Here is a 27,246-nt window from a genome sequence, read left to right as displayed (position 1 = left end):
TCTTATTGCGCAGGCAGAAATAATGTAGAGTTTTCCTGAGCATAAGCGACAGCTCCGACCGCAGCTTTACAGAGACAGTAAACCATCGTCTTATTTCATATGCAGGAGCATCTGGAGTCCATCAGCACATCACAGCTTCTTCACGCTCTCAAAAACACTGTTTACAGTCAGAGGTCACCGCATCAAACACTGCCAACGCATAAACCTGCATGTGTGCTAGCAAAACAATGGCGGTGCAAAAAAAAAATGATGTTCTTCATGTCCATAATTCAAAGTATTTCAATGATTTCATTTATACTGCAGGGCTGCTGAATGCTTCATTCTGATTGGTGGATGAGCATTCTAAGGTGTGTCGTTGTTTTCAGATAAATGCACAGCTAAAGTAGATCTGGCAGGTTCTGAGCAATTTAAGGTATAATAATGTATTTCTAATAAAGTATTTATAACATAATATATTAATGCACAGTAAAGTAATTCTGGCAGGTTTTGAGCAATTTAAATTATATCAATGTACTTCTAATATAGTATGTCTAACATAATATATTAATACACAGCTAAAGTAGTTCCAGCAGGTCATGAGAAATTTAAATTATATTAATGTATATGTATAATATAATTTTTTAATATAGTATTTAAATGTATTATTGCACAGCTAAAGTAGTTCCGGCAGGTTTTGAGAAATTTAAATTATATTAATGTATATCTATAATATAATTTTTTAATATAGTATTTAAATGTATTATTGCACAGCTAAAGTAGTTCCGGCAGGTTTTGAGCTACTTAAATTATATAAATGTATATCAATAATATTATTTCTAATATAGTATTTAAATATATCAATGCACATCTAAGGTAGTTCCGGCAGGTTTTGAGAAATTTAAATAAGATCAATGTATTTTTAATATATTATTTCTAATATAGTATTTCAAACATAATATATTAATGCACAGCTAAAGTAGTTTAGGCAGATTTTGAGCAATTTAAATTATATGTAATGTATATCTATAGTATTTTTCTAATTTAGTATTTAAAAAAATTAGTGCACAGCTGAAGTAGTTCCGACAGGTTTTGAGCAATTAAAATTGAAATGTATTTCTAATATAGTATTTCTAACATAATAATATATTAATGCACAGCTTAAGTAGTTCCAGCAGGTTATGAGAAATTTTAATTAGATCAATGTATTCCTAATATATTATTTCTTACATAGTATTTCAAACATAATATATTAATGCACAGCTAAAGTAGTTCCGGCAGGTTTTGAGCAACCTAAATTATATAAATGTATTTCTAATATATTATTTCAAACATAGTATTTTAATGTATTAATGCACAGCTAAAGTAGTTCAGACAGGTTTTGAGCATTTTTAATTATATTAATGTATATCTATAATATTTTTCTAATATAGTATTTAAAAATATTAATGCACAGCTAAAGTAGTTCCGGCAGGTTTTGAGCAATTTAAATTATAATAATGTATTTCTAATATAGTATTTCAAACATAATATATTATTGCAAAGCTAAAGTAGTGTCAGCAGGTTTTGAGAAATTTAGTTATATTCACGCATTTCTAATATATTATAAATAAAAAGCTGCTTCATGATAATGTATTTCACCGTTTTAGGCTAAAAATGTAATAAAATGGCATGAATAAAATTAATACAATTTAATAAATTAAATATAATTATAAATTATTAAAATGTGAAATGAAAACATATATTCATAACATTAAAATAGATTTAAAATAATTAATTGATTAAATTCTTGTTATATCGCAGGTCTGTTGAATGCTTGATTCCTCTAATAACCTAGAGGACTTATTTTATTTCTTTGTTCCTACTTCCAAGTGGCCTGTGGCCTACGTTTGTTATGAATAAATTATGCTATAACACATATAAGCGACTCATTTGAATAATGTCGGGCTGTAATCGGGTTCGGGCTTTTAAAAAGCTGTCAATCAAATTGTACCGAATTCTGTCGGGCTCGGACCCTATCGGCCCTAACTTTTATGGCCCGATTACAGCTCTAATCAAAGGGTCTTTGGTTATTGTCAGATAAACGCACGCTTAAAGTAGTTCCAACAGATTTTGAGCGCATTACAGCTCCATATCACTCCGCTGAATCATTACAGAAGCTACAACAGTCAAAAATCATATGTTGTCATGATTTTTTGATCATATAATTTTTCTATGCATTGAAAAAACTTGCCAAATTGGCTAAATTAATTTACCCTAACTAGTCTAATTAACCTAGTTAAGCCTTCAAATGTCACTTTAAGCTGATTACTAGTGTCTTAAAGAATATCTAGTCTAGTATTGTGTGCTGTCATTATAGCAAAGAGAAAATAAATCAGTTATCAGAGATGAGTTATTAACACTGTCATGTGTAGAAATGTGTTGAAGAAATCTGCTCTTGATTAAACAGAAACTAGTGGGAAAATATACAGGAGGGCAAATAATTCAGACTTCAACTGTATATATGAATATAAATCTTTTTTACAGTGCATATTCAGTCGTTATGCTTCTCTAGTAAATCTTGATTTGGGAATGTTTAGATATTTGTGCACAAAAACAGAAAGAAAGAATGAATAATACACAGAGTTTTAGTTAATTGCGCTCCTGAAAATGAAATATACTGTGGTGTTCGTCGTCAGTGAGCCGGAGCAGAAGTGCTGAATGTTGAGCATTAAAACACTCGTAAAACCGCAGCGCTTCTACGTCACTGATTTTCCACAGCATCCGTCTGCGCTGTTTAATATCTGCTTTCAGAAATGATAAAACCTCATACTGTCCAGAGACATCCTCATATCTCACATTAAAGTCTTCAAATAAATCTGCATTTAGTGCTAAACTGACAGCGGAAGAAAACAGAACACTGGGTGAAGCTGAGAGATGTGCAGCTACAACAGCAACACTAAATCTGACAAATCTGACATTAACATCAGATTTTACTTATATTTTTAATTTATAATCTTTAATCTTTTTATTCATTTATTTTTTATATTAATTTTTTTGGATTTTTAATTTGCTTTTTTTTCTTATTTAGCTGGGTTTGTGTTAATAGTTTTGGTTTTTTAAAGATGTCTACATAGTTTATTTTCATCTTATTTTAGTTATATAGTTTGTTTGTTTTTTTCTTTAATTTGTAATAATTTTGCTGGGTATGTGTTATTAAATTTAGATTTTAATTATTATTTTTTTTTATTTTAATTTGCCCATGAAATTCTTTTTAAAATATTTTTCACAGTACTTCCTTAAATATTTCTTCTTCTGCAGAAAGTCTGATTTGTTTTATTTCGATTAGAATAAAAGCAGTTTTTAATTGTTTTTAGAGCCATTTTAAGGTCAATATTATTCGCCCCTTCAGCAATATTAGTGTTGGATTGTCTCCAGAATAAACCACTGTTATACAATAACTTGCCTAATTACCCTAACTTTACCCTAATTACCCTAGTGAAGCCTTTACATCTCACTTTAAGCTGAATTCTAGTGTCTTGAAGAATATCTAGTCTAATATTATTTACTGTCATCAAGGCAAAGAGAAAAGAAAATTAGTTATTAAAGATGAGTTATTAACACTATTGATTAGAAATGTGTTGGAAAAATCTTTGTTAAACAGAAATTGGGAGGAAATAGTTACAATTTAACAGGAGGGCGAATAATTCTGACATCAGCTGTATATAGAATTATTTTTCCTCCTGATATAATTTTATTCTTTTATTTTATATATATATATATATATATATATATATATATATATATATATATATATATATATATATATATAAAAATATATGGTCTTCTGCTGCTGTAGCCCATCCGCCTCAAGGTTGGACGTGTTGTGTGTTCAGAGATGCTCTTCTGCAGAGCTCGGTTGTAACGAGTGCTTATTTGAGTTACTGTCGCCTTTCTATCAGCTGGAACCAGTCTGGCCATTCTCCTCTGACCTCTGGCATCAACAAGGCATTTGCGCCCACAGAACTGCCGCTCACTGGATATTTCCTCTTTGTCGGAGCATTCTCTGTAAACCCTAGAGATGGTTGTGCGTGAAAATCCCAGTAGATCAGCAGTTTCTGAAATACTCAGAGCAGCCCGTCTGGCAGCAACAACCATGCCACGATGGTCAAAGTCTCTTAAATCCCCTTTCTTCCCCATTCTGATGCTCACTCTGAACTGCAGCAGATCCTCTTGATCATGTCTACATGCCTAAATGCAGTGAGCTGCTGTCATGTGATTGGCTGATTAGAAATTTGCATTAACAAGCAGTTGGACAGGTGTACCTAATAAAATGGCCGGTAAGTGTATGTTTATATATATATATTTTTTTTATTATTATTTTACTTTGAACAATATAAGTTAGTCCTTATGGTTTGAATGCCAATGTTATTATATTTAACTAAAACAAGGATACGTGTTCATCTACATGTCACCACCATTATTAAACCTCTGATTATGTTGCTGAAGCACGAGTGTATGAACAACAGCATTATAGAGTCTCTCATGACCTCTAGTGTTTTCTGTCACACTGTAAATAATATCTGTAAATTAGCAGTTTTCCGTATTTTATGATTCATGTTTTTATCCCCCCCTGTTTATTTCTGGTTCTGAATTGCATTATGGGATCCTGAGCTTTCTTTCTTTCAACTTTTAACCTTGTAAAGTGTGTAAAAGTGTCTTTCCTGCTCGTGTGTAATAGTCTGCAGTGCTTAATTTTTCTGTGTTGGTGTTGTACATTACGCTACAGAAACCTAGTAATAAACTGCAGCATGTTCTGTTATTTCACACACTTATTTCTCTACATATTATTTCTTATACACTATATTAATACAAACTACTAAAATGTCAATAAATGTCACTTTATTAAACTGTAGAGTTGAATTTACAACAACAGAAGTAAACAGAGCAGAGATCAACATCCCATAATGCAATTCACAACCCAAAATAAACACTTGGGAATCACAAAAAACAGAAAGTGTTCATTAACAGATGTTTTACAGTGCAGAAGTGCAGCTAAAACACAAGTGTATGAACACTCATTATAGCGTCTCTCATGACCTCTAGTGTTTCCTGTCAGTACTGCAGCTCTTCCACTCACCTGCAGTTTCTCCAGCTCCTCTTTACTCTCTCTCTTCAGCTGAAGGAGCGCGGCCTGATGCTCTGACAAAACACAAAGCAATACACTAAATTGTAAAATAAAATACAATAATAATAAGCAGTAATAAGTAAATCATCTCACCTGCTTCAGTGTAACGCAGTCCCACCTTCTCCTCGGCGGCCTCTTTAGGTGGAGGCCAGACAGCCTGCAGACGTCCAGGCGTTCGGTCTTCGCCATCGGATGGAGACGTGACTTCAGACTGAGTGCAAACACACAGACAGAGCATGTGCAGAGGTTAACCAGAGGAGAATAAATAAATCCCACAGTTGCATTAGTTATGAGCTGCATTTAGCACTTCATAACTACTGTATAACCAGTGCTGGACAGTAACTACTTGGGAACGGTGGGTGGGGAAAAGCAGCTCATTTGCATTTCTCATCATGTGAAGAGCGAGGAGGGATCCAGGGGTGAGAAGGATGCGCGACTTATGTGAGGACCGGGAGGGAGACGCGCTGTTTCCGGGAGATTATCACTCGTTCGCGGGCATTATGAGTCCCGCAAATGCATAGAGACTCCCGGAAGACTTGGGATGTCTGAATATCACGTTTAACAACTATAGTGGGACGCGATCCAGCAGTACATCCTTCATCAACTGTCCCACGTGCACTGCTCTCTGGAGCTCAGAGGAGCGCATGACAGTGTGTGGATGGGTGTGTGAGGCTGTGTGTGTGTGTGGTCATGTGATGTGTGTTTTCAGCAGACAGGAGGGCTGTTCAGAAATGCTAGGTAAAACACGGTGTGGATGTGGATCATTTTCGTTCTAAAAGTGTGTGTATTTTTCATGAGCGGGTTTGCGACGGGTCGGGGCGGAGGATCGGCGATGCTGGCTCAGCATTGTGCTGTCTATTGGCCATTGCCGATGGATGATGGCATCGTCTATCGGCCCAACCCCAATCTTACATCTTGTAAAAGGGGTAAAATAGGTGCCTGTTTTCAGTTTTATACAAAGGTTATTATACTGCAGTTCTGATACAGATAAAGATTATTGTGCTTCCTTGTTTAATGATTATCTTATTAACGCGCCACTTTTGCCATTACGAGCTCACTCACTCAGCCTAAGAGTAAGAGTCAGGCATGTTTGCATTTTCATCAAGCTTTCATTGACATATTTACTTTTGCTCATGAGAAATTTACTGAAGTATGGACCTCGGTGATCTTATATTCTTTAGTGGAAAGTAGAGCTGCACGATACTGGAGAAATCTGTGATATTGCAGTTGAATATTGCGATAATATTTCTCACAATATACCATTTCCCAAGAAAAATACAATTTTTAATTAGCTAAATGATTCATTTATTTAATGATATTAAAATAAAGAGGTAAAAGACATTTTTCGCATCCAATTAATTCCAATTCAGACTAAAAAACTGTCAAACATTTAGGCTGTTTCTCAATATGCGTTCTTCAGCAGTCTTGCGTCCTCGTGTAACGTCATCATCAGCTGCCTAAGTTCAGTTCCAATACTCAAGACTGCAAGTACGAAGAACGTGTGAAACTTCGATCTTGATATCGAGGACGCATGGATGCAGACTTAAGCACCGAACTCGCTCGGGAAGTCCCAGAAGTCATTGCGACTGGAGGTGGGAAGCGCAGCATTGTATTTAGGTTTATTATTAAAGTTTAGAGATGTAACTTATTTACCTCAGGAGTTTCCCTAAATGAAACGCTGAATATAAACATTACCATGAACATCTTAATAAAGGAATAAACACATTAAGGGTGTTTGTTTGCTGAAATTCATATTAAAATCTGTTTTATTTATATTGTGCAGGGTATATTTATGATGTTTTTATGCAGAGTTTATATTTCAAAAGGGGAAAACAATAAATCGTTGTATGAGTGCTGTAATGCTTAAATAATTTCCATTTAAAACGAGTGAAGGTCATGTGAGCATCAGGAAGAACGCAGCAATCTCATTTCTCAACGGACGCGTTCTCTGCCCTCGCCGTCTCCTGAGTTCGTTCTTCCGAGGACACCTGGCAGGACCGCTCTCCAGAATAACGCAAGTCCGTTCTCTGCGTTCTTGGAATTGAGAAACAGCCTTAGTCTTTAAAACACAATGAATGAGCGTAAACCTAATATGCAGATATTCTAACTCTGATTGGCTGTTGTCATTTTCCTCTCTCGTCTTGACTCCACCCACTAGTGTTTATTTTCAGCTCTGGGTTCAACTATCCAGCCAATAGCAGAACAGTAGCTACTCAGGAGGTGGAGCTAAAGACAGTAGTAATTTAAATAAACAACCAATGCATGAAATAAATTTCATTCACACACATATATTGCATGTACTGGGGAGGCATGGTGGCTCAGTGGTTAGCACTGTGGCCTCACAGCAAGAGGGTCGCTGGTTTAAGCCCTGGCTGGGTCAGTTGGTGTTTCTGTGTGGAGTTTGCATGTTTTCCCTGTGTTAGCGTGGGTTTCCTCCGGGTGCTCTGGTTTCCCCCACAGTCCAAACACATGCGCTATAGGGGAACTGATCAACTAAACAGGCAATATTGTATGAGTATGTGTGTGTGTGTGTGTGTGTGTGTGTGTGTGTGTGTGTGTGTGGGTGTGTGTGGGTGTTTCCCAGTACTGGGTTGCAGATGAAATGGCATCCGTCATGTAAAACATATGCTGGAATATTTGGCGGTTCATTCCACTGTGGCGACCCCTGATGAACAAATGGACTAAGCCAAAGAAAAATGAATGAACGAATGAACATTGCATGTACTATCAACAAGATAACCATAATTTTGCAATATATTGTGCAGCCCTTGTGGAAAATAAAAGTATCATTACTTGCCAAAAATGCAGTGCAAAAGTAAAGCCAAAGTCTCGTTTGTAAACACTACTCAATATTTAAGTAAAAGCAGCACTTCTAAAAGTCCTCAAAAGCAGTATTACACTGTGAACATGACTGCGCTTTATACCCTGCAGATTAAACATCAGCGACATTTTCATTTAATTACCTATTTTCCATAAGTGTGAGTTAAATTATTTACCACTCATGAACTGTATATTTAAAAAAACAAGATTAATTTAATGTATTTATATATTATTATTATTGCACCTGTAATAATTCAACCGAAAGCTGCTTTTACATGTGGTGTGAAATCCGTGTACAAAAGAAGAGCAAAAATCTAGCTGTGCTGATCATGCTCAGAATATGATCTGACCCCTGACTAACACAAGCTGTAAGTGTCCAGCAGGTGGCGCCACAAACCAAACTCATGCAGCACTGGTAGAATACAAGGAAATTGTGTGTGCGTGTGAATAAAATACATCAATATAAATAAATAAAACAGTAGTGACTGCAGGTTGAAGGGAAATAGAGCTGCTTTGTAAAATAATATTCCTGAGAAAATCTACTCAATTACAATATTTATATCTGTGCACATATTTGAAAATATAAAAATAAATATAGACATAAACAAATAAAGTATTGACTCTAGGTTAAAGGAAAATAGCGCAGTAAAAGTACTGATACAGCACTAAAAATGCATTGAAGTAGAAGTACATTGTTCAAACAATGTATTGAAGTACAATTCCTGAGAAAAAAACTACTCAGTTACAGTAATCTGAGTAATTGGTCGCAATTTATTGGAAGAAGAATTGAAAGGCTGATGGCTTTTATTTGCACGTTGTTTTTTTTAATGTAACTAATAAATACTATTTTTATCTTCTTCAGGTTATGGATAAAATATGATAATTCTAATTCAATAGATTAGACTTAGATTAGATTCTATAGAATAGAAACTATTTAATATTTCATAACATATATGATATTTCTGGAAATCACCAGGCAACCTTCCTTCATTGCTCATGACCTCCCAGGGTGCCCCGACTCCCACTTTGGGAACCACTGCTTTAAATCCCATCTTATATCTGTGCATGTGTTCAAAAATGTAAAAAGTAAATAAACAATCATATAATGTACTGACTGTAGTTTGAACGAAAATAGCCCAGCACAAGTCGCAATACAGCACTCAAAATGTACTCCAGTAAATGTGCACATCATTCAAACTAATTACAGTACAACTCATTTACAGTAATTTGTGTATTTGTAACTGGTTATTTTATCTTATGTCTGTGCATGTGTTCGAAATGTAGAAAATAAAAAAAACATATAAACATATAAAGTATTGACTGAGGGTTGAAATAAAAGCAGTAAAAGTACAGATATGGCACTAAACATGTATTATTGAAACTATTCGCTAAAGTACGATTCCTGAGAAAATACTCAATTACAGTCATTTGAGTATTTATAATTCGTTATTTATAATTTGTATAAATACAAATAAACAAATAAATTGTGATTGTGGGTTGAAATAAAATAGCACAGTAAAAGCACCGAATCGATACAGCACTAAAAATGTGAAAACATTTACATTTTTTTTAATTACTTACTAAAATATAATTCCTGAGGAAAAACTACTCAATTGCAGTAATTTGTGTATTTGTAATTGGTTATTTTACACCAACGCTTACATCTGTGCATCTGTTCGAAATGTAAAAATAAACATATAATGTATTGACTGCAGGCTGAAGGAAAGTGAAAAAAAAGTAAAAGTACAGATACAGCACTAAAAATGCATGTGAAATTTGTATTATTACTAGTATTTGTTGATTATAATTATTTTATTAGTGATATATATATATATATATATATATATATATATATATATATATATATATATATATATATATATATATATATATATATATATTTATATATTTATATATATACACATACATTTAGCCTTGTTAAAACAGGCACTTTTCAATGTGTTTTGTGATTAATAGTTGAAATGTTAATAAAAAGATGCAATAAAAAAATAAGAATAATCCTAAAGAATTTTTTTATTTATTTACCTATTATATTTTTATTATTACTATTATTTATTTATAACAATGATTTTATTAATGAAGAATATATATATTTAATATTTTTGTTATTTTTATGTGTTTTGTGTTTAATAGTTAAAATGTTAAAAAGATGCAATAAAAATAAATCACAGTATTGCTTATTTTTTATTTATTTATTATTATTTATTATTAATTACATATATATAATAAAAAAGATGCAATAAAAATAATCAAAGTATTGCTTATTTTGTTATTTATTTACTTATTATTATTATTTATTAGTACTTTTATTTATTTATTATAATTATTTTAGTAATGATGAATATATATAATTTATTTTGTCCTTCTTTCAATGTGTTTTGTGATAAATAAAAAATAAAAATAATCATAATGTATCGACTGTAGTTAAAACAGTGAATTAAAAGTGTACTGATTTAAAAACTTATTAAATTTACTACTTACTTAATAAATTACAATTCCTGAAAGAAAAAACTACTCAATTGATTTAATCTGAGCATCAATAATCTTAAATCTGGCCGGCTGATACATACTTTGACCTCAGCAGGGCTCTTGGTTTCAGCAACACTTGTTTTGTTCTGCTTCTCAAAGAAGGACCTGAGCAGCTCTTTATCGCTTTTCTTCTTCTTCTTAATCGCCTCCAAATCCAGCGATGCATCCACAGGGTCCTTTTTAGGAGATTTAGATCCAAATAATTTGCTTTTCAATGCATCATACGCCAAATCTGTTGATGGCTTCACACTGCAGTCTGTTTGTTCATCTTTAGCTGCTGTTTTTAAATCCGCAGTTTCCTCTTGCTTGTTGTTTTCCTCAACGTTTGATGCTTTCTGGAGCAAATTAGTGATTTCTGATAGACTTCGTGGTTCAGTTTTCTTCTTGGTTATGGTAAGCGGTTCAGTTTTGGCTTTGTTGACGTGCTGTTTAAGGCTCAGTAGCGCTCGATCTGCATCTTTCTGTTTAATTTCTGAAAGTGTCTCCCGCTCGTCTCCGACGGCTCCTTTTTTTAACACACGAAGGCCACTGAAAAGAGCTGGAACTTGGAACTTGTCGCCGATTTTGGGTGAAACGGTGTCCAGTTTTTGAGGAGGAGATTGAGCTTCTGGTGCACACTGAAACAAATTATTCATTGGTTCAATGAGGAATACTTACAAACAACCCAGGCTCATTATTGATACGTATCCCTGTATACATTTCTGGAGAACGCAAAATACGTTCCAGGAGGCATGTTTTTTTTTGCAGTTTTTGTTTTCTCAAATCCGCCAGAGGCCGCTGTGAATGCTTTTTAGACCTCAAATTTCTCTTAAATGCCTGCTGTTCTCGCATATTACCACCAGAGGATGCTGTCGATTGACTGACCGACCAACCGATAACCCCACTCACCCCCTTCCCTAAACCCAACCGATAGTGTTTTCAAAAGCAATCTAGAAAAAGAAAAGCACCTGATTTTTACCACGTTTTCAGATCTTACCCCATTCTCACCCTGTTATTTACTTGTTTATTTTATTTTTAGCATTTTGTTTTTGTTTTACCTGCTTTCTGGAACCGTTTTTCGCCAGACTTAAACCCTGTTGTCGCAATCAACACCTCTTTGTGGCTCAAGACCGCTGATGTACAAGGCGAGGTAATGGGCAAACTGGTAACAGCAGGAAAGCAGTCCATACATAGGTAATCGATCAGCTGGTAGTGCTAAAAGAAACAGAGGCTGGCCCTGTAGCATTCATTTTAAAGACAAAATGCAGCCTATAGTAGCTCTGGCTACATAATTCACGCTCTCTAGAAATATATACAGGGGTACATATTCACAATGAGCATGTGTTTCTTATAAAGATGCACTGCAAACAATGGTTTTGGCATGGTCTGTTTCTAGTCCAAATATCTACAAATTCTTGGTAACACTTTACAATAAGGCTGTATTATTAGTTAATGTTAGTTAATGCATTTAACAAACAATGAACAATAGATTTATTTCAGTATTTGTTCATGTTAGTTTGGGATGGCCGTTTTTAGGAACGTGCCTGAGGATGAGTAAGACACCGATATAGTCTCAGAAAACTTATTGCAGAAATCATATCTAACATCTTCATCAAATTTGGAATATAAACTCACAAGACACTTGGCTTTCAAGGCATATTTTTTCTAGGTTATTTCAAGAATAGTTTCCTATGTTTGTATATGAAAAGAACTAACAGAGAATAGTACAACTTGTACTTTATTTTTTGTATTGATTCTCATTACTTGCATGTATAACTTTATATATTTTTAGCATTAAACTGGCTAGATGGATCATAGTTAAGCTCATATTGTCTTCTTTCCAATGATATCTTATTTATGTATATAGCTCACTAGGATCAGGAAACCTTACTATTTTAAGTTAGGTACAGTTGAAGTCAGAATTATTCGCCCCGTTTATTTTTTTCCCTAATTTCTGTTTAACAGAGAGAAGATTTTTTTTAACACATTATTAATTATAATATTGTTAATAACTCAACTATAATTACTGATTTATTTTCTCTTTGTCATGATGACAGTAAATAATATTAGACTAGATATTCTTTAAGACATTTCTATACAGCTTAAAGTGACATGTAAAGGCTTCACTAGGGTAATTAGGTTAACTAGGCAGGTTAAGGTAATTAGGCAAGTTATTGTATAATGATGGTTTGTTCTGTAGACTATCGAAAAAATATATAGGTAATAATTTTGACCTTAAAATGCTGTTTAAAAAATTAAAAACTGCTTTTATTCTAGCCGAAATAAAACAAATAAGACTTTCTCTAGAAGAACAAATATTATCAGACATACTGTGAACATTTCCTGAATCTATTAGACATCATTTGGGAAATATTTAAAAAAGAAAAACAAATTCAAAGGGGGGTGAATAATTCTGAGTTCAACTGTAGGTGTAAATGCCTATAAGGGCGCTGCTGGCTAACAGGCTAATGAAAATACAGGTGTTCATTGTTAGTCCACGTTAACTCTCAGTGCATTTACTAATGTTAACAAGCATGAGTTTGGATGTTAATAATGATGCATTAGTTATTGAGGACCTATGATTCATAAGTGCAGTATTGTTCATTATTAGTTATTGTTAGTCAACAATCAACTAATGAAACCTCATTGTAAAGTGTGACAATTCTTAAACCAAGGAGCATCTTCTGGACAAGCTAAAATGTGCTGTTTTCAGAAATAATGAGTCACAATTGTGATAAAGTTAGTTCTTTGAAACAAGCTGAAATAATCTGCTAATGGACTTAGTGAAATAATCTTGTTTTTGCCCACATTATTTTACTTACAGTTTGTTTTGACATAATATATGTGTGTGTGCTGTGTATATTTATTATTTATGTATAAATACACATGCATGCTCCAGTTTTAGCAGAGCATGTAACAGATTAGCTGCAGTTTTGTCTTTGGTACTGACTAAGCTAATGCATGTGCACACATATATTACTGTAAAGCAGGGGTCACCAATCTGGGTCCTGGAGGACTAGCGTCACTGCAGGGTTTAGCTCCAACTTGCCTCAACACACCGGTCTGGATGTTTGAAGTAAACCTTGATCAGCTTGTTCAGGTGTGTTTGATTAGGGTTACAGCTAAAATTATGGAGACAGATTAGACTCAATATTAATTCACGCAAAAGACACGATTTACACATGTGTAGCCAAACTCACCTCCATAAAACCAAATTCACGTGCGTAAAATATTTATTTATATTCACAAAAAAATTTCACAAGCACAAAATAAAAATACATTTTCATAAAATACGTTTCACAAATGCAAAACACCATTTGCAAATGTATAGGAGTGTACAAAAAGTTTTGAATGTTTAAAGCTTGCGAGTTCATCCTGAATGAGAATGTGCTAATCCTCTTTCACGTACGACTCCTCCTGGATACATGTGTGTGTATTTTTGAGACTTTCCTGCCAGAGTCAGGGCAACTCGTACCTTTCAGCCAATCAGATGAGAGCTGTAGTCAAGGACACCCACTCTGCGCTCTATTTCCGCAAACTGTTTCTCTCCAGCATGGCGGAGAAAGCAACAGTCGCACTTTTTTTCATTTATTTATTTATTTGACCAGAGCCTCACTCTTATTGTCCATTATTTTGCCGCAGCTCCGCTCTTCTTTTTTATTGTCTCGCAGCCCCATGAGTAAACTTTAGCCTGCAGGAATTTGAAATTGTGTCTTTTGCATGAATTACTTTTGAGTCTTATCTGTCTCCATATAAAATATGCAGGACATCGGCCCTCCAGGAACAAGTTTAGTGACCCCTGCTGTAAAGCATCCTGCACTGCAAAAAAGCTTTTCTCTCTTCAATATTTGGTCTTGTTTTCAGTCTAAATATCTACAAATGTTTAAATCAAGAAGCTTTTTTCTATACAAGCACAAAATATAGTCTTGTTTAACAAAACGAAGTGAGTTTTTCATTAAAACAAGCTCAATAATCTGCCAATGGGGGAAGAGAAATAATCTTGTGCATCATTTTGACATGAGATTGTTCTGCATGCCTCATTGGCAAATTACTTTGAAAGCAAGACCATATTTTTATATATTATCAGTATTTCTGACTATATTTTGTGCTTCTTGATTTTAACATTTTTAGATATTTAGATTAGAAGCAAGACACAACTCAAATCTCAGATCTGTGGAGGTTGAACTCATCGCTCAGCACTGCATATCATGTCAAAACAAACTCTTATATTGGATGCTATTAATCACTATTAATACTAATTGGATGTAAATGATTGTTACCAGTGCACGTTTAGCAGCAGGTGAATTTCCAGCAGAAACATCTTCTGTCTCCGACTGATGATCTGAAGAAGCTGAACTCACAACTTCATCTGCTTTTAGAGGATCCGCCGGATCTAAATTCCCTTCTTGGTGAGAATCAGCAGCGTCTTTAACATCACTGTGTGTTGTACTGGATGTACGCACAGTCATGAATCGTCTCCAGCTGCTGACGTCTGCCACTGATGTTTCTTTCCTAGCATCATCCAGCAAACGCGATGCATTGAGTTTGTTGAGTTTCCCGAGCGAACTCGTCCGGCTCAGAACTGAAGCATCTTTGAGCGATCTCTCCACAAGACTCTCCAGCTTCTCCTCGGATTTTTTACACTCACCCCCAGACTCCTCTGAAATGTCCTCGTCATCAATGTACGTCTCCACTCTGGTGACCTGCACTAGATAGGGATCAGACAACCTCCATGAAGGCCTTTCTGTATCCGGAAGCAGCTTATCCTTCATTTCATCTTCGGGTTTGGCATCATCTTCAATATTTGGATCAAGATGGAGGTTTGTGTTTTCATCTGGGAGTGTTCGGAATGAAGTGAGCACCGCTGTTGGCTGATTCGACAATGAAAACCTTGAAGAAATCCTACTTGCTGGATCCATGTTTTGGTTTGCATTGAATCTTTTAAAGGTGCTGTATGGACGTTTTTGACTCTTCTAAAGCATGACTACCGCAATATTCCATTCAATTCAATTCAAGGTGTTTTGTATAGTGCTTTTGGCTATAATTATTGTGTAAAGGTGCACATTATTGCATTACAATCAGATTTAGAAGTTAATATGAACAATTAGACAAGACAGCATATGCATTGAGCTCTCTGTAACTTATTAAACTAAATTAATCCTGTTCTAACTTAATTTGATAAGTTATGCAAGCAGTTTTAATTCAGTTTAACATAATAGAAGTTCAATAGTCTCATAAGAATAATTTGATTCAGCTTAAACATTTTAGGCGACCAGGAATGTTTTACATAAATTTATAAGTTACTAATAACTTCAACTAGTAACTAATAGCTTTTAATAGTTAAAGTTATTATATATAAAGCATAGTTAACCAGCAGTATAGTATATCGGTGATGTCTATGTTTGCAGATGTTTAAGTGAACATATTTGTTTGTTTAAAAACAATTCTGCAGTCAGTTATTCTATTTTAGAATGTGTGTTCCGTTTTGGAATGTCTGTCTTTGCTTTGATCTTTGTAACTCCGCCCACTACCGGTTTAACCAATAATATTTCAGCACTTCAGGTTGCCTTTATGGAAGATAGAGTATTTAATTTCAGTTTAATGTATGCAGACGAAGGACAAAAGCAGCCTCCGAAATCAGACGCAGATTCAGATTTATAAAAATACACTTGAGCTGTTTTTTTAATTAGTACAATAATTACAAATTTTACACACATAAGCTAGCTGATTAACCCTCGTGATCTGTTTGTCTCATCAATCTGGCAACCTGCATCGACATCAAAGTGATCAGGTCAGAAAAAAACCTTTCTGGGACAAAATAATAATATGATATTAGCAATTTAATTATTTTTTGGTATGAATTTTAGTTTGTTTGTTTATTTACAAACATAATTTACATTAATTATTTAATATGCACATACATTTATATGATGGTATTTATTTGGTATTGTTAAAAAGTTCAAATCGTTAATGAAAAAACCCTCCCCAATATTTTGAATTTACACCGCAATACCTAGGTCAACCACTAGGACAAAAGCAGCCTCCCAAATGAGACGCAGATTCAGTTATGAAAATACACATGAGCTAGCTTACAATTAGTATGACAAACACAAATGTTACAAACATAAACATTAGCTGATTAACTGTCTGTTTGTGTCATCAATCTGGCAACCTGCATAATAATGCTCTGTATTTAGTATTAATCTGCGTTAAAAACACATACGGGCTGCTTTTTAATTAGCAAAGATTTTACAAACATAAACATTAGCTGATCAACCTGCACACATGCTCGTGATCTGTTTGTGTCATCAATCTGGCAACCTGTGTCAATATCAGAGCGATCGTGTGAAAATAAAAAAAACTCTCAAAGACAAAATAATAATAAAGGTTATAATATTAATGTTTGTTTTTTTCTGTATGAGTTTTGGTTTGGTTTATTTACTAACATCCATTACATTCATCTTACTTAAATTCACATTGATATTATTTATTTATTTATTACTGTTATGTTTGTATGTAATCCCTTGTATTTAATATTCAACTGCATTATTTGCAAATAAGAAAATCAACGCAGAGTTATTAAAAATACACACGGCTTGCAATTAAATACAGATATTACAAACTTAAACATTAGCTGATCAACCATCAGACATGCTTGTGGCCTGTTGGTGTTGACAATCTGGCACCCTGCGTCGATTTATTGGAAAAATAATAATAATGGTTATAATATTATTTCTTCGCTGTGTGTTTTGGTTTATTTTGTTTACTAACTGAAATCATTTGCATTTATTATTTAACACACATTTAACTGTATATGATGTTATTTGTTAATTTATTTGGTGTTGTTATGTTAATCCACGATATCTGATATTTATCTATGTTATCTGCAAATCAGAAAATCTATAAAAAAGTTGAAATAATAAAGAAACCCTCCCCAGTATTTTGAATTCAGACCGCAATACCCAGATCAGCCACTAGGAAACCTACATACTGCACCTTTAAAGTGGAATCCAGCAAGTGTATAAACAAATCCTGCTAGTGTGTGTGTGTGTGTGTGTGTGTGTGTGTGTGTGTGTGTGTGTGTGTGTGTGTGTGTGTGTGTGTGTGTGTGTGTGTGTGAACTTCAGTCTCCAGTAGTTTAACCTGCACGAGCTCCAGTTTCACTCAAGAACACAAAAGCTTTTTTGTGTGTGAAGATAAATCCCAGCGTCTCTCTCTCTCTCTCTCTCGGTCGCTCCGTTCACTCCTGTGCCAATGTTCAGCCTTTATATTCCAGATTGAGAATGAGTAGACACAGAAGCCGAAGTTTGACTGTCATTAAATCAAACACTCACACTCCTGCTGTATACGTGGTTCCTGTAAATACTCCAGAAGTCTTCCAGAAAGTTGCAGCACTTCCTGCTCAGCGTCAGTGTTTCGCTTGTGTTTCTCCTCCGGGAGGGTTTGAGAGGTGGGAGTTACGCAGCACTGACTACCTTTAGCTCCAGCCACTCCCTCTGTGTGTGTGTGTGTGTGTGTGTGTGTGTGTGTGTGTAGCTGTAAACCTGGCAGAGAATCCACCTGTGAGTGTCTGATTACTCCTGAAAGACTGAGCAGAGATTGAGTCTCGCTCCACCTTCTCTCTCTCTCTTTCTTCCTCTCTCTCTCTGTACGGGTGTGTTTTTCACTCACCCCGAGTGTACAGTATGTGTGTGTCTCTCTCTAAGCTCCAGCTGGGTCAGGTGAACTGCTTCATTATTACAACAGAGCCTATAATCAGCTCTGATGAGGTCATCGGCCACGCCCCTCTCTGTTGCTATGCCGCTGACCTGTAGAAGCAGTGACCCGGGAAAAGGTCTGAAAGCTTCCTGTACTACATCTAGTTGTACTTGTGAGGCTGGTTATAAACGGCTTATAAACTTCAGAAGCGTTTAAATTGTGAAGAGTACCGCTTGAAAATATATAATCACTTTAATTTGATGATAAAATGCACACAATCTGAAAATAAATTAAATATGTCAAATGCTTTTAAATGTGTTTGTATAATAATATAATTAAAGTATCATTTAACCAGAATATAAGCAGAAATATTTATGTAATAATTCTTTTATTCATTTTTTGACTGCTTTGTCCCTTTTTTTAAGGGGTCGCCACAGTGGAATGAACCGCCATGCAATATTTACATTATTTCAATAAATCATAGAAATCAGAATTTAAATATACCTATTAGTTCTGAACAAAAATGTATCGCGGATCCAAAATAAAAGTTTGTTTTGACATAATATATGTGCATGTGCGGGGACCCAGTGGCACAGTAGGTAGTGCTGTCGCCTCACAGCAAGAAGGTCACTAGTTCGAGCCTCTGCTGGGTCAGTTGGTGATTCTCTGTGGAGTTTGCATGTTCTCCCCGTGTTCACGTGGGTTTCCTCCGGGTGCTCCGGTTTCCCCCACAGTCCAAACACATGTGGTACAGGTGAATTGGGTAGGCTAAATTGTCCGTAGTGTATGAGTGTGTGTGAATGAGTGTGCATGGATGTTTCCCAGAGATGGGTTGCAGCTGGAAGGGCATCCGCTATGTAAAACATATGCTGGATAAGTTGGCAGTTCTTTCTGCTGTGGCGTGCCTGGATTAATAAAGGAACTAAGCTGGAAAAAAATAAATGAATGAATGAATAAATAATTTATTATAATAATAAATAGGGATGTAACGGTATCAGAATTTCACGGTACGGTAATACCTCGGTATGAATGTCACGGTACGGTATTTATTGAATCATTTACAGGAAAAAACAAAACTTATGAAAATACTCCAAAAAAGTGCCAAAAGTGTCAATGACATACAAATTAGTCATCTATCTGTAAGCTTTGAAACAGGAACTTCAATTTTAATAACAAAAAAATATTAAACCATGTAAAAAAATAAAGTTTTAATTTAGTATTGTTGAAAACTCATCACATTCAACATTTAATCACTCACTCACTTAGATAGAGATGGGTTTTAAGGAAAATTATCATATAAATATAATCTGGTAAAAGCTGGTATCTCTGGGTATTTACAATGTCCCCTGCAACAGAAAAAACCCCTCTCATTTGGGACTGAGGTTTCTGGGACAAGAGATATGACTTGGCCCAGGTTGACAGCAGTGAGTAACGTTGTGCATTGTCTTTCCCCCACTGGAGAAGATAAACCATGAGTGAGATAGAGGTCTCATGTCTGCATCAATCTGAACAGTGTGCTGTGTTTCTGCAGTCCCCATGACTGATTAGTCGTATTCCCCAACTTGCAGGCACGTGCACACACAGGGCTCAACCTGTGCAGTGCACATGCCCTTTTTAGTCTTGGATAGAAAGTTCCCTTCCAAAATGATCAAAAGTGCCCCCGCGACGCGACATACCCTCCGTCCCCGCTTTACAGCACGTGCGCGACAACACCGCTGATAAGAACTCGCGCGACAACACGGCTATACAGTACGCGCGTGACAACACAGCTGATAAGAACTCGTGCGACAACACCGCTATTCAGTACGCGCGAGACAACACAGCTGATAAGAACTCGCGCGACAACACGGCTATACAGTACGCGCGTGACAACACAGCTGATAAGAACTCGTGCGACAACACCGCTATTCAGTACGCGCGAGACAACACAGCTGATAAGAACTCGCGCGACAACACCGCTATTCAGTACGCGCGAGACAACACAGCTGATAAGAACTCGCGCGACAACACCGCTATTCAGTACGCCCGCGACAACACAGCTGATAAGAACTCGCGCGACAACACAGCTATTCAGTACGAGCGAGACAACACAGCTGATAAGAACTCGCGCAACAACACCGCTATTCAGTACGCGCGCGACAACACAGCTGATAAGAACTCGCGCGACAACACCGCTATTCAGTACGCGCGAGACAACACAGCTGATAAGAACTCGCGCGACAACACCGCTATTCAGTACGCGCGAGACAACACAGCTGATAAGAACTCGCGCGACAACACCGCTATTCAGTACGCGCGTGACAACACAGCTGATAAGAACTCGCGCGACAACACCGCTATTCAGTACGCGCGCGACAACACCGCTGATAAGAACTCGCGCGACAACACCGCTATTCAGTACGCGCGCGACAACACCGCTGATAAGAACTCGCGCGACAACACCACTATTCAGTACGCGCGCGGCGACAACACCCGCTTTAGAGTTTTCCAGCTCTTTTATCCCCGCTTCTAGCAGCACACTCCATTTCCGCATTACTGGATCTGTAGCGACAACAGACCGCAAGGGATTATGGCCGAGCCTGGGCTGATGGGAATTGTAGTTTCCGGTACCTCCCGTTCGCTTCATTCGCCTGAGCAAATTTTCTCAGAAGACCTATAGTTTTACCGAGTCATGCGACTACGGTAATATCGAAAAAAAATTAATATTGCGGTATGACGGTATTTACAATACCATTACATCCCTAATAATAAAATATTCAATTGTATGTATATGACATTTTATATAAAATATATATTAAATATAATAAAACAGAACGACCAGAATATAAATACTCATTTAATAATAATTTAATAACTCAATTTAATAATAAAATAAATAAATATATATATTATTAAATGATAAACAATATTACTCATGCAAAAATGCAAACTATAAAAACAATAAAATATAGCTGATAATATCAGTACTACAAATATAACACATATAAATATCACCAGGATGTAAGAATAGAGTTATTAAAAATATTGATATTCTTCCTTATTCTCCTCTTTCTCTTCTTGACTGACCTGAGACCAAAACACAGTGTGACTCTGATGAGCCGCTGTCACAGCGATCTGGCAACGATCCTGCCACACTTCACGCACCGCTTGCTGCACGTTTGAGGATGAAAGGAAACTCATCCAAAACACAGAGCTTTAATAACATAACAACACTGAAGCCAAAGCTAAGCTGAAACAATACAGTTGAGTGCTGTAACTAGTCCACCTTCACCTATTTCCCTTTCTCTGCTGCTCTAAAGTTCATGAACCCCTGGCAAAATCTGTGAATAATTTTAACAAAATAAGTGGTGCTTCCTTTCAGACATGCATCACTGTTGTTATTCTCCATCCTTCTGTGCACTTTTTGGTGCGTAACCACGTCCACGGCATTTGTCACCCCTAGCAACCACTCAAAACACCCTACCAACCACCTAGCATTGCCTTACAACCACCTAACACCTTAGCAACTACCTAGCAACACTCAATCACCCTAGCAACCACCTAGCAATGCCTTAGCAACTGTCTAGCAACCATTTAATCACCCTAGCAACTGCCTAGAAATGCCACCTAACTACACCTTAGCAACTGCCTCACCCTAACCACCTTAACACTGCCTCAATCACCCTAGCAACCATCCAGCAACTGCCAAGTAATCGCTCAACCACCCCAGCAACCCCCAGCAATGAAATACAACACACTAACAATGCCTTAGCAACTACTTAGACATGCCTTAGCAACCACCTAGAAATACCTTAGCAACAGCACAATAACCATTCAACCAACTTTTTCTAAGGAACAGCAGGCAGTTTATTCAGAACAATCAAAGGAATCACGAACATCCATCACAAAGCAGAAAACACACAGGGTATTAAAAACAATTCTGATTTTGATCAATTCTGCGATTCTCTGTCTATATGTAAATACACTCACCGGCCACTTTATTAGGTACACCTCTCCAACTGCTCGTAAACACAAATGTCTAATCAGCCAATCACATGACAGCAGCTCACTGCATTTAGACATGTAGACATGATCAAGACGACCTGCTGCAGTTCAGAGCGAGCATCATAATGGGGAAGAAAGGGGATTTAAGAGACTCTGAACGTGGCATGGTTGTTGCTGCCAGACGGGCTGCTCTGAGTATTTCAGAAACTGCTGATCTACTGGGATTTTTACGTGCAACCATCTCTAGGGTTTACAGAGAAACAGAGGAAATCTGCAGTGAGCGGCAGTTCTGTGGGCGCAAATGCCTTGTTGATGAGGCCAGAGGTCAGAGGAGAATGGCCAGACTGGTTCCAGCTGATAGAAAGGCAACAGTAACTCAAATAAGCACTCGCTACAACCGAGCTCTGCAGAAGAGCATCTCTGAACACACAACACGTCCAACCTTGAGGCGGATGGGCTACAGCAGCAGAAGAGCACACCGGGTGCCGCTCCTGTCAGCTAAGAACAGGAAACTGAGGCTACAATTTACACAGACTCACCAAAACTGGACAATAGAAGATTGGAGAAACGTTGCTGCTCTGATGAGTCTCCATTTCTGCTGACACATTCAGATGCTCGGCTCACAATTTGGCCTCAACAGCTTGAAAGCATGGATCATCCTGCCTTGTATCAGCGGTTCAGGCTGGTGGTGGTGGTGTAATGGTGTGGGGGAGATTTTCTTTGGGTCCATTAGTACCAATTGAGCATGGTGTCAACGAGGAATCTCTGAGGAACATTTCCTGTACCTTGTTGTATCTCTGCCATGAAGGATTAAGGCAGTTCTGAATGCAATATAGTGTCCAACCCTGTACTAGTGAGGTGTACCTAATAAAGTGGCCGATGAGTGTATATTTTATGTAAAATCTTACTCAGGACAGTACTAAGTAAAAAACATGTATTTAGTGCTATCACTCTTATACTGTTAGAATCATTCACATTTTCACATATTCTACAAGAGCAGCACAATCTTTTAAGCAGCATTGTATAGTTTAAATGATAACACTGTAGCATACATATAATTTTATTAGTTGTGCAGGTAATTAGCTGAATCATTTCTGCTGTGTTGTGGCCTACATTAGTACAGGTGGATTATGACCAGTCCAGGCCTCTTCTGTACTTTTCTTATGTAACTGAACCTGTGTTTAAGAGTTCCTGCAAACACTGCGACCTGCTTCTTGAGCTGAAAAAACAAGACACATGGCAGAAACTAAAGCTGCTCGTCCTGAACTATCAATCTACACTGATAAAGAATGTATAAATGACTTCAAATTCACTACAATGCTTTTCTTACTCAAAGTTTGTGTCTTGTTTCTAGTCCAAATATCTAAAAACTCTTAACTCAAGAGGCATTTTTATAGACGGGTAAAAAAAATCCAGGTCTAATTCGCACTGTTTGTTTGACTTTTTTCGTAACCCTATTGTAATGATTTTTGCTTGCAGTTTGTTTATTTTTCATTAGTCCTGTCAATCTATAAAAAAAAAATTTAACTAATTAATCGCACCTTTTTTTTAAAAATTAATCGCGATTAATCACATTTAAAAGACTGAAACTTGTAATTTTGGCTATTCAAATGTAAAATTAATGTAAACGCAATACAAAAACTATTTAAATTCAAAATATAATTGTTTATTAGAATTTTTGTTTAACTTATAACACAGAATTCTTCATCTAAACAACAAACCCACAATAAACCATCAAGATCCTGCTTGACAGCCATATTTATTACAGAAATTAAAACACAGGCATGTTAATGACATTTACATTTCAAAACAATCAATGCCAATAAAGAAAACATTGATTTCCATGTTGGATTCTAAGTGGACTGCAAAAGAAATGCCAAAATACAGGAATTGCAGATATGGAAAATGGAAAATTATAATAATAGACTCTAGAATACAAACTGTTGCACTCATTGTAAAGTTGTATTGCTGTGAGGTCTTTAATTACGTTGCACACCCCTCTCCACCGCATCCCTTCTATCTTTTCAGGTGCATCGGGCGCAACCCATCCCCACCGCTCTTCAGGTATGTCTTGCGCACACACGCCCCTACTCAGATATGTCGCTCACTCAACCCCTGACACCCCTCAACGGGCCTGACACAGACACACACACAACGCGCTGGAGCAACTCCCTTCAGATTCAACCCGCATGATCTCATTCATCAAATTTGCTTAAACTAAGTATGGCTCTATTTCACAAGGATTCTGACACAACAACGCAAAGCATATTATTGCGTTTAATGAGGAAACATGCTAAACTTGGAGGGCTCATGCTGAAAGGCAGAGTAATGCCCTATCTTTGACAGCTCGCGACTTCACCGAGACTTTCAGAGTACATTCACATAAGACACCAATACTCTGATTTTAATATGATTAAGATTATACTATTATTAAAAGTCTACCGTGTAAGCATCGATTTAATCACCTCAAAGGAACACAGAGTCACGAAATGCAGAGGTTTTTCTTTCCGTTCGCCATGCGTTATCAACTTACATTAAAACAGAAGTCGAAAGTTAAAAATGAAACACCCGAAATTGCATGAAACTCCCACATTAATTGTTTTAAACTGAAACTTGCCTTCAAAAAGTGCTTCCTTGATCTTATTCATATTTGTTGCATGCTGAACACACATCCACCACAACAGGAAGAAAATAAAACCTGCAACTGCGTTAATTGCGTTTTTTTCTTAAAGCGATAATTATTTCAAATTTATCGCATGCGTTAACGCACTAATTTTGACAGCGCTTTTTTCATACATGATTTACACGATTACATCAATCAGCCCAATCAATGTAAATTAATGCTTCCTTTTCAAACAGAGTTATTCAAGCCATCTGGTGAAAGTCTATTAATATTGCAAATATATCGCAGAAAAATAAAAAATTACAACGGAAGATGTTTACAATATCATGCAGCCCTTGTGTGAATAAAAAAGTAACAGGTAACATTAAAAGTAACACTAAATTAATAGGTGTTCATGGCAATCACTGACAAATTCAAGTGTTTATGTGCCCAGCGTGTGTCTTGTGTTCGCCTGCTGCGTCTGCATTTTAACGGAGTGTTCAGTGCGCCTGCAGCTGGAAAAGTCAACTCTGCAGAGAAAGCAGCTGAGCAATAAGACTGTTGGGATGGAGCCTGACAATATAAAGATCGGGAGCTTAAGGCTGATTTATACATCTTTGTCAAGCACACGCGTATGCCTTCGTGCTGTCGCAGCCTCACTCTGCCTGACACCGTTGCTGACCTCTTAAAAAATGTAACGACACATAACTCAAGCTCTGTTATTGGTCAGCTTGGTAGCAGTGACAAGTGTGAACGGTGCTGAGATCCGTCAGCCCGATGGAGCGAGTGTTTACAAGTGTGGAGTCCCGTAAAGGAGCTCCAGATGGAAACTGCTGTTTTGTCTTTACCTTATGATTAAAGTTTTTGCACGTCCGCCGGTTTCCGCCTTTGAATGAGCAAGTTTGAGCTACTTGTACATTAAGGTAGCATTCACAACACAAACAGTGCATAGAACTGACCAACTAAACTTCGCTGACCACATCTCTAGAACTGCTCAATCGTGCAGATTCGCACTCTGTAACATCAGAAAGATCCGACCCTTCCTATCTGAACATGCAGCTCAACTCCTTGTTCAAGCTCTTGTTCTCTCCAGACTGGATTACTGCAACTCTCTACTAGCCGGGCTTCAGCTAACTCTATCAAGCCTCTTCAGCTGCTCCAGAACGCAGCAGCACGAGTGGTCTTCAATGAACCTAAAAGAGCACATGTCACTCCGCTGCTCATCCGTTTGCACTGGCTGCCAGTTGCTGCTCGCATCAAATTCAAAGCTCTGATGTTTGCCTACAAAGTGACTTCTGGCTTTGCTCCTTCTCATCTGCTCTCACTTCTGCAGATGTATGTGGCCTCCAGAAACTTGCGTTCTGTGAATGAACGTCGCCTCGTGGTTCCATCCCAAAGAGGGAAGAAATCACTTTCCCGAACTCTCGTGCTCAATCTGCCCAGTTGGTGGAATGAACTCCCTAACTGCATCAGAACAGCAGAGTCACTCGCTGTCTTCAAGAAACCACTAAAAACTCAACTATTTAGTCTCCACTTCACTTCCTAATCTGCAATTGCCTCTCTGGATATACCACTAACTGTACGAAAAAAAAAAAAAAATTTACTAATACTTTCCTTCTTAGACTTTACAGACCTGAAACTTGCCTACAGCACTTCTTCATTGTTGCTCTTATAGTTGTGTAATTTGCTTCTTGTCCTCATTTGTAAGTCGCTTTGGATAAAAGCATCTGCTAAATGACTAAATGTAAATGTAAATGTAAATGTAGAAGTAAAAATGCACAACTATGCACAAGGCAAGTGGCGTGGGTCAATGCGATCACACGACACAGAAGTATGATTCAGCCTTTAGCCCAAATGTAGTTGGTCTCTACCCTCTTTCTCCCACTGCAACCCCGTTTTACCCTTAAATGCCTGTTCATTTAAGGCATCATATATTAAAAATCAAAACAAATACTTTAATAAAAAATAAATAAATTAAGTAGCCTACCCAGCATAAAATAACGGTAGCTAGCAGGCCTTACTTTTATATATATATATATATATATATATATATATATATATATATATATATATATATATAAAAATAGGCGGTTTTATACTTGATAAGAATGTTTATTGTTGTCAGACTCCACTTTCACATTAATAAACCTGAATGAATCAATCAACAAGTACTTTATCAATTCATACAGAACTGTCAATGAAAAACTGAGGTAAATCTCAAATGAACCAAAACAAGAAAAGTCTGTCGTTTCTTGCGTGTGTAGTTATTTAAAGGGTCATGACACCCCCATTTCGGTTCAGGTCCACCTCAGAATTTTTTCAAAAGATGCACCATAGTGGGCGTGGAGCTCCGCGAGCAAAGGGCAGGAGTGGGCGTGGCCAGCAGGGGAGAAGGAGGAGAGCGAGCAACTGTTGTTAGTCGGCTCACAAAATGAGACACAAACCATGCTGAGACCCATGATTTTATAGT

General features: G+C 36.6%; 1 protein-coding gene across 5 annotated transcripts in view; it reads right to left on the bottom strand.

Annotated features, from left to right (window-relative positions):
• LOC100148950 (formin) overlaps nt 1-27,246 on the bottom strand; it is a 170,599-nt gene that overhangs the window by 89,952 nt on the left and 53,401 nt on the right. For 2 of the 5 annotated variants that reach the window (XR_012393131.1, XM_073927955.1), the window contains exons 1-4: nt 14,773-17,937; nt 10,555-11,130; nt 5,237-5,354; nt 5,096-5,157 (exon numbers count right to left, since the gene is read on the bottom strand). Coding sequence is in view for 3 of the 5 variants with exons in the window: in XM_073927955.1 (XP_073784056.1) it covers nt 5,096-5,157; nt 5,237-5,354; nt 10,555-11,130; nt 14,773-15,411 (1,395 nt within the window). In the remaining 2 variants the exon portion in view is untranslated. Of the gene's footprint in view, nt 1-5,095; nt 5,158-5,236; nt 5,355-10,554; nt 11,131-14,772; nt 17,938-27,246 lie in introns of those variants that run through there. The other 3 variants (XR_012393130.1, XM_073927954.1, XM_073927956.1) reach the window with 2 other exon arrangements.

Source organism: Danio rerio, chromosome 17, assembly GCF_049306965.1.
Source record: "Danio rerio strain Tuebingen ecotype United States chromosome 17, GRCz12tu, whole genome shotgun sequence".
Taxonomy (NCBI): domain Eukaryota; kingdom Metazoa; phylum Chordata; class Actinopteri; order Cypriniformes; family Danionidae; genus Danio; species Danio rerio.
Note: the sequence above shows the minus strand (reverse complement) of the source record. Positions and strands in the feature narration are given on the sequence as shown.